Source organism: Hyposmocoma kahamanoa, unplaced genomic scaffold (genome assembly GCF_003589595.1).
Source record: "Hyposmocoma kahamanoa isolate Upper Pololo Valley unplaced genomic scaffold, ASM358959v1 64, whole genome shotgun sequence".
NCBI lineage: Eukaryota > Metazoa > Arthropoda > Insecta > Lepidoptera > Cosmopterigidae > Hyposmocoma > Hyposmocoma kahamanoa.
Window position 1 is genome coordinate 11,310,424 of NW_020653852.1, and position 8,947 is coordinate 11,319,370.

Below are 8,947 nucleotides of genomic sequence, written 5' to 3' on the forward strand. Positions count from 1 at the left end.
ATATTATGAGGTTTTTACTACTATGGCACTCATCTTTTTTTTGTGAAAATACTAAGAAAAATTTCTTCGATTCGACTGGACTCGAACCAGTGTCAGTTGCCTCAACTTGGCTACTATTACCTGTATTCCATGTACTATTTGTTAAATATACAATAGAATATAATGGAAGTTGCAACATTCCAGCAAACCTTGCGAGTGCCAAGATAGTAAAGTATCTATAAGTATGATTGTTAATGTAATTATATAAAATAAACTTAATACCAGAGGAACGGAATTGACTCTACACGGAACACCCAAAACAAAACCAAATTAGAAAAGTTATTTTTCAAATCGGTCCTATCGGGAATTGAACCTGGGGCCTCAGATTCAAACCGTTGAGCTACCAAGATCATTATAACAACTGACTTTTTGCTGAATTTCAGATCTTTTCGACAATCCCCAAGACACAGCGGATCTCGCAATGTCCGTACCAGATTCAGATGGAGTGTATTTCATACCGGCCTTTAGTGGATTAGGGGTAAGACATTTAGTTCTTTTAGAATTATTTTGACAAGAAGTCTATTTTAGGTACCTAGTTTAAAAATAAATAACACCGAGCACAAAATACAGCTAGCGAACATATATATATATGTGATACATACATGATTTGAATGTATTTTTTCACGAAACAACAAGAAAATGTGCTGTAAAATATAGTAAATATAATATTGTTTGTAATTATCATTAAATTAGTTTAATTGTACCTCTATACGAGAATAGCTGTATCTCGCGCTTTATGTCGCTCTCGCGCAAGTCGCGCTCTGTTGTGCTAGCCTTACGGATGCTACATTACAGTCTGCCGCCAAGCGGTAATGTGAACATTACTGCGTTCCGGTTTCGAAGGGTTAAGAGTGCTGGTGAAATTACAGGTATATGTGACTTGTCAAGTTATGTCTCAAGGTGAAGGGCGCAGTGGCAGTGCCCCTCAGAAATTTGTGATTTAAAGCTTTGCGTGGCACTGCCACTGTTATGGACAGGCGTGTCGCTTACGACCAGGCGCACGAGTTGTTCGTCCCGTCACTTGATATCATAAAAAAATTAAAGAAGACCCTTGACCATGACCTGTGCAATCAGGCCGATACGTCGGGATAATGGATAAATGTGTCAATTAAATTGATTTTTATCGCGCGTTATTCAGTTTGCAATATTTGTTAAATTATCTTCTCAAGATTATAAGTAACTTGAATAAGTACTAAACATGTGTTTTATATAATGTGATAGGATTCATATTGCTTCCTAATTATCAGTTTAAAAAAAAGTGTATTATAAATCCTTACTGGTGGCACAATCGCTAATAAAGGTATGTCTCCTATCTGATAAATGGATGAACATTTTGTTTTTTAACAATTACCTATTATAATCAAAAATCGATCCATCAAAGAGCATAATGGATTTCCGATGATAACACGTACCTCTTCTTTTAATTGTTAATAGCAATGTAATTCGTGTAGATGATTTTGTTTTATATCAACAAAATTAGAACATTACTATTTATTATACGATTTATTAGACGATATCAGGCGATTCTCGTTCCCGCCGAGATGTATATATAGCTTTCCTCATTAAATGCAAGTAAATTATACAAATATGTTCAAAAATTTTTTTTAAAGAGTGTATTATGCATTGTTAAAACTGAATTAACAAACACACGCACAACGCCAAAAAATGTGCTTGGTTGTATGGCAGTTTTCTTGAGTCACTTTGATGGTATGTTGCATGGAATGTTCAAATATTTAAAAGTATAACGTAGTATTAAAGCACGAATTAAATAAAAAGCGAAGCAGGTTGTGGGAACTTCACACGCATTATTAAATTGCTTTATAAATGTGTGCATTTCCCATCGAGTATATAACCAGAAATAGAGACGAAATAAGGGCCATACATTCCTGGTAACACATTAGCGATACAGCTCTTATAAATATCAACTCCCGTTTGCACTGAATCAGAGACAGGCCAACTACTGACCTGTGTGTACATCTCCGTATATTCCAAAAAATATTCTGTATTTATTGTAATAAAGATAATACGTCTAACGATGCCGTGCTGTTCTATTCGGTGGTGTGGGAACAGCAAAACATCTAATTACATAACAAACGGAATTACATTTCATTGGTAATTCAATATTAAATATGTCATTTTGCAAGTTTCGTCCATTATAGCAAAGCTCAAGTTAACTAGTCGATTCGAAGTGAAACTGTTGACGACACCCATTGACGACACCCGTCAATTGTTTCGAACTCGGGCTCGCCAATCGGAGTGCAGTTGTCACAGCAATGATATAGCAGAATAGTTTTCAAACAAATGACATGATGACATTTCGTCTCTATTTCCGCTTATATTCTCGATGGCATTTCCTCACTATTCTTTACCGAAAAGGCTCTAGAATTTCGCAAAATTCAGATTTGCAAACCTGGATTCGAACCCACGCGCTCTGCGGTCGGTCAAACCATTCCCCTACCACGATTTTTTTTTCAAACAATTTAAATATGTTTTTATAATATAATTAATTATATGTGTTAGAAACGATGCAACGTTTTGTACCCGACTAAAAATCCTTTTATTGGATATTGAATTGTACAGTGTCGATGAGTTTCTTTTGAAACAATTTTAATTTTATTTTATTCGACAAGCAGTAGTTATACTACTTTATTTTATATTCATTATTATTATTATAATTTTATTACTGACGATCATAGTTATCCCTTGACATTATATTTCCAATTGTAATATTGTGACATTGATAACATGAAATAAACGATTCTATTCTATTCTATTCTATTCTATTCTATAGCCTCCCTACAACGACGGATCAGCAGCTTCAGGATTCATAGGCATGAAACCGACTACCACCAAAAGTCATTTAGTCCGTGCAGTGCTCGAGTCCTTGGCTTTCCGCACTGCACAACTCTACTCCTGCGTTCAAGCGGAAACTAGTTATAATTTCCATTGTATCCGGTAAGTAACGTTACGTATGTACTATATTTATGTTATATTTATTGCTTTTACATAGAAATGTTGAAAAGTTTCTGACTTCACTGGTCCAAAGATTTGTAATGTGGGCGCTATATGTGGCGATCCCGGGTTCGATTCCTGTTGAGACCAATTTGAACTTGGGTTCTGGTCTGGGTGGTGAATTCTATTGATCTAGTACTCATAATAAAGGGAATTCCCTAGTTCTAAACCAGTTAATTGGTTTCGTTGTCTGGTTTATTATTATTATTAAATGCGAACTGTATATTTCGTTTATTCTATTGTGTAGTGCCAATCCAAAAACACACTGCAAGTCCAGTTATAGAGTTTTGTAATTTCATAACAACAAGAATCTTTTGGAAAATGAAGTTTATTCGTTTTTAGACACAGATCTTTAATATCTAATGTGGTAAGTTAAATGTATATTTTATGAATTTGAAATATATAATACTAATAATAAGTTTGGATTTGCCGTAATAATAATACAACATGCATAGTGTACAGTAAGTAAGTATCAAAGAATCAGTATATATGACCGCTGGTACTTAAAAAAGGAATACCTGGGCTATAAGTGCCAGCAAACCTTCCAATGGCATAGTAAAATAATTGTCGCTATTTTATTTATACATTATGCAAAAATTATATACACCAATACCATAAGTATAATAAGAAAAATATTGATTTGTGGAGACAGAAAATAAGTAAAATTAAATTAATTTAAAAATATTATAATATTATATAACAAACAGATAAAATCCTTATTGCTGCTAAAAGCTGTTTTTGATATTGGGGCGCTTTTAAATTAGAGTCTTATAGAAACGATGTAGTGGCACCACTGCCACTACTAATTTTCATATAATATGTAGAAACTTTTGCAGTCACAATTAGTGAACTAAAACTGAATGAGGCGCTACAGACGCGCGGCTGCCGTGTTACTGCAACGTTTCTACAAATTCTAATTTCTAGGTGCCTTTACAGTGTATTGGTTTATTTTACGAGTATTCTCTTCCACTGCTATCTGTCTTATATTCAATTTGCTGTACATTTCTTTCTTACATACGTACAGACTGCAACCTGTTAATCTAGTGAAAAGGGGTACAAACTAAAAAAAACTTTCAAGGTTACGCAAAAAACACTTAACGCTTAATATGATATTAAGCTTTGACTGTTTTTCGCGTCTCCTTGTAAGTTTGGTTTTTTTACTTGTACCCCTTTTCACTAGAGCCACAGTTATAAGAGGGGAATAATTAATATTATCAATAAGGTTCTATATACACATATACAAAGTTGTGTTTTGAACTTCACTCTATACATTTACATACTGAATTTGAAAGAAATATGAGACGACCTCGGTGGGTTGGCCCACCTTTGGGCTTTACACTCTGGGCGCTGAATGAGGAGGTCTCGAGTTCGATTTCCAGTAAAACCAATTTGGGAAATGAACTTTTCTAAAAATTTCTTCTGGTCTGGGTGTTCTATAAAGTGTCCTAGAGCGAATTCCATTACTCTGGTACTTATGTTGCTCTGATACTCATTATTCACAGATTTCCCTAGTTTGGCAATAGGTGTGGTTGTCTGGCACATTAAAAAAATCAAGTATCTAATAATAATAGTACTGTTTACTGTAAAGTAATAATACTGTTTTTTTTTTATTTGTAACAGGTTGGACGGCGGCGTGTCAAATAACGACTTTATTGTGCAATTAGTAGCGGATCTTACTGGTTTACGAGTAGAGCGACCTGTTGATGTCGAAATGTCTTCACTGGGCTGTGCTTTCATCGTAGGATTGCAATTGGGTAAGATTTTCTTTTTTATATAACTTTTAAATAATATAATAAATGATTCACATTTATTATATTAGTCTTTAAAACCCAATTTTAAGGGATAATACGGTCGTTATTAACAGAGAACAAAAAGTAATGAGAACGGACACTCTCCGCCCCACCTAGCCTTAGATACCGCATTACGCCCCGCACATTGACGGTCACAATGACTGAACGACAGCAAGGCTGTAGGCGAGCCGTTTTCGTGCTAAGACGGCTTTGATATTTGAATATAGTTTTCGTTTATTCATTACGAAACTTGTACTTTAATATATAACATCATTTTACGATACTATTTATATGATCGTGAATTGTGCTGTGTACGAGTGTTTATCATCATCTAAACGGGATAAAGAGAGGAGTTTCTTTCGATTTCCGAAAGATGAAACGAAGTAAGTAAGAAAAAAACTTACGCCTGAGACTCATTCAGTTATTGTTTTCTTCATTTATTTAGTGCAGAGTAATATATAATATAGATTTATTATATCAATGTAATACGACACCATAACTTCGTGAGGTAGGTGACAAGGGTTCTCGAATTTTCAATTTGTATTGCCGATAAGTATTAGTAGTGAACCCAACGTATCCAACCCGCATTGGGCCAGTGTGGCGGACTATGACCTAAACCCTCGTCTGAAAGGAGACCCGTACCCAACAGTGGGACGTCAAAAGGGTTCATGATGATGATGATGATTAGTAGTGAATATACATACCTAATTATTAACTAGGTAATGATAAAATTGGACACGCAATTTCAATTACTTTGGTTACCTTATTTAAAGGTACCTGTCTAAAACATAACGTTTTAGTGCTTTTAATATATTTTTTAAATAAATGTTCTTTTATAGATAACAGATTTGCGTTACAATTTTCGCTATGTTGCCGCTCTGACCATGTAACGTATAGTACGAGAAAGTCATGGGTCCCTACCACTTCACGCACACATTTGCGTGTGTGCAGATAGCATCTTGCTCTATGTAGTAGTAGTAGGTAAATGACTTTCGACAGTTGTATGGAGTATCCGGGGTGTGTCATTAATATAAACAATAATAGTTATATAATTAAAAATGTCCAATAAATAAATAAAATTACAATTTTAAAGAAATTCTGCAACTTTCTAAAATACAGTTCTCAGGAATTTGTTTCGAAGAAATTGTTATTTTATTTTTATTTGATGTCGTTGTATTTCGACAATATTTTATGTTTATTTGTATTTAATTTTTTAGTCATACTAGTTTTTAGTTTTATATTGATTACTGTTTGTATTACAACGATCATGTATAATTATCTTTTGACTAGTAGAGCTCCTTGTGAAGAACTAGTAGAGTACGTCCAGGGAAGTCTTGCCACCTTACCTATTTCTGCCGCCAAGCAGTAATGTGTGCATTACTACGTTCCGGTTTTGAAGGGTAAGGGTGCTGGTGAAATTACAGGCACATAGGACTTGTCAACTTATGTCTCAGGGTGACGAGGGTTCTTGAGATGAGGTTTCTTCGCAAATGTGATGGAAAATATTGTATATATCACGGACGGTAAAAAAATACAAAACTCGAAATGTTAAAGCCCAGCGTTTGACTTCGGGCTTCTATAGACCCTCTTTAGTAATTTCTTATTTTCCGTACACAATGTAATACTATTATAGTGAAACAGTGCCGTAATATTTTATTTTGCTTTGTCATTCAGGTATATGGAAATCAAAAGAAGAATTAAAGTCCCTTCGCAAGATAGGCCAAACATTCCATCCCCGACCTCAAGTAAAGAAGACTTATGAATTGATCATATCACGTTGGGAGGACGCTGTCAAACGTTTGTGCGGATGGTATTCAGATGCAAAATCAAGACAATCGGTGAATTCGGTTTCGGACTCTAGTAGTAGTTCTGTAACGCCTCAAAGTAGCTTTAAAGTTTCGGGTAAGAAAAATGGACGTAACGGAAACTATTCTAAAATAAAATAACGGTGGCTTTTCTGTTTGCTCGCAATTTTCATCGCGTGCTTACCTCTCTACAGATGACAGTTACCCAACTTTTTTGTTAGTTTCCATTGTTACATGCGTCTGTTGTTATGTCAGTGTAGGTAATATTTGTATTATATACAATTAAGTCTGTAGTGTATATCGGTAGTTAGAAATATGTAAACTTGCTTTAATATGCGAAATGGTATGTAATATCAGTGAATTAGATTGCGACTGGATTTTGGATCGGTACATATTAATATTTCGGGAGAAATGGAACTGTGGTTGATAATACTGGGTACCTATTTTTAATTGTAAATTTTTTTTCGATAATTTATCCATTACAACTGAAAACAAAAGATCTGCAGCAAGCGAATAGAGAAATTCTTAAGGTCTGCTGACTCGTTCCGTAGCTCAGTTGGGAGAGCGATAGCCCGCGATTGGCGAAAATGTCTGGTTCGAGTCCAGCCGGATCGAAGGAATTTTTCTTTGAGTTTGTTCAATCTTTGCATTGAATCGTGGACTACTTTCACAAAAAATATATAAATGAAATTTATCCTATATTTTAACCGACTTCAAAAAAGGAGGAGGTTCTCAATTCCTTTTTTCTTTGTGTGTGTGTTACGCGATTACTCCGGCACGATTTGTGTACCTATTTTGATGATTATTTTTTGTTGCTACCTAAATGTTGATAGCTAATTGGTGCCATTTAAATTTGAAAAAAAGAGGATTCATCTCCTGATGAATCCAGTTTCGCGCACTTTCCGGTAACCAATTTCAATAAAACTTGGCAAATAGATGTAACTCCACGAACTTTTGAGGTCGGTCTTTTTTTTGAAGTTAATCACTTATTTTTTACTTAAAAAAATCACTTTCAACTTCTTACGATATGTATATTCTATTTTACTTAACCGCGTTACAGTATTTCTGCGGCTTTAGTATACACTGAATACAACTTATTTAACAAAAAGAAGCAGATGAATAGACGCTGGTGGATGTTATCATTGAACTAGAGCAGGCAAGAGATAGGATATTAGGATTTTATTGAATTTAACACGTTACTTGCTTTACTGATTCATACCAATCATTCAAATTAACGCTTTCAAAAAAGAAATGATCGCCAAACGCACGCGCCATTCCGGGCTGCCGGAAAAAGATGCGGATCTTTGTTGTGGGCGACGGAACCGAAGGGCCTTCGCGTGCGAGTCCGTATCGGCACGGTGGGAAGCCAACTTTATTAATCCTAGTTATGTTTAAGCAAAGTTGTATTCTGCTGTTTGTATCATATAACTATTTATTTTGAAGTCATGACATGACAAACGACGATTTATAGTAAAAAATTCTCAAACGCACTGTCGTGTTATATATTTTACATTGTATGTATTGTATGAAATTAAACTAATTAATGAGGTCGGAAATTATATAGATTGTGCAAAATTGACAGATGTACAAAATTGTATACTTATTTATTGTAATAATTACAGATTTTTATCGAGAATATAATTCGTGTTGGAGCTCTGTAAGCCTGTTTATACCTTATTTTAGTGCTTAGACTTATGGTCATTAAAAAAATAGTAAACTATTCTAAAATTCACGGATTACAATAGTATGTGTATGAACTTAGTTAAGTTTAATTGTGATTTTTTTTTTAAGTTTGTTCATATTCAATTTGGCACACTGACTCAGCTTATGAATTTGAATAGAACCGTCCTTATGTTACTCAAAACATTAAAAAAAACTATTATTTAGTTATAAATATAAAATAAAACTGCTATCATTAAATATTCCTAATCGTGATTATTAATAATTAATTAATTGAACCTACGTGATCCAATTGTTTGAATAACAATTTATAAGTAGTTATCTTACTGAATCCCGTGAAGGACTTTCGATACCGTTTCGTATGTAATTATTGATTTAGCGTCAACTGGCACTTTATCAAGCGTATAAAGACGCTCAAGTTTGTTAAGACTGCGAAATGAGCAAAAGACTATTTGTGATATTAATAATATTTTGAGGCTTAGCCTTGAGAGTTTCAAAGTTTTTTTTAAACTTGACAGAGATTGTTACCAAAATGATTAATTTGGCCGCTTATTTAAAGCTTTAAAAAAAATAATCGAGTTATTGACTGAAATTGAATTTTTCGGTAATATTTCAGCTGGA

General features: G+C 34.2%; 1 protein-coding gene across 1 annotated transcript in view; it reads left to right on the forward strand.

The window, feature by feature from the left end:
• Positions 1 to 7,172, forward strand: part of LOC113230705 (putative glycerol kinase 5) — a 25,649-nt gene extending 18,477 nt beyond the window's left edge. Inside the window, exons 8-11 of the mRNA XM_026464755.1 lie at positions 423 to 517; positions 2,831 to 2,994; positions 4,672 to 4,805; positions 6,516 to 7,172. Of these exons, the coding sequence (XP_026320540.1) occupies positions 423 to 517; positions 2,831 to 2,994; positions 4,672 to 4,805; positions 6,516 to 6,787 (665 nt within the window). The 3' untranslated portion in view covers positions 6,788 to 7,172. The remainder of the gene's footprint in view (positions 1 to 422; positions 518 to 2,830; positions 2,995 to 4,671; positions 4,806 to 6,515) is intronic.
• Positions 7,173 to 8,947: the final 1,775 nt, after the last annotated feature.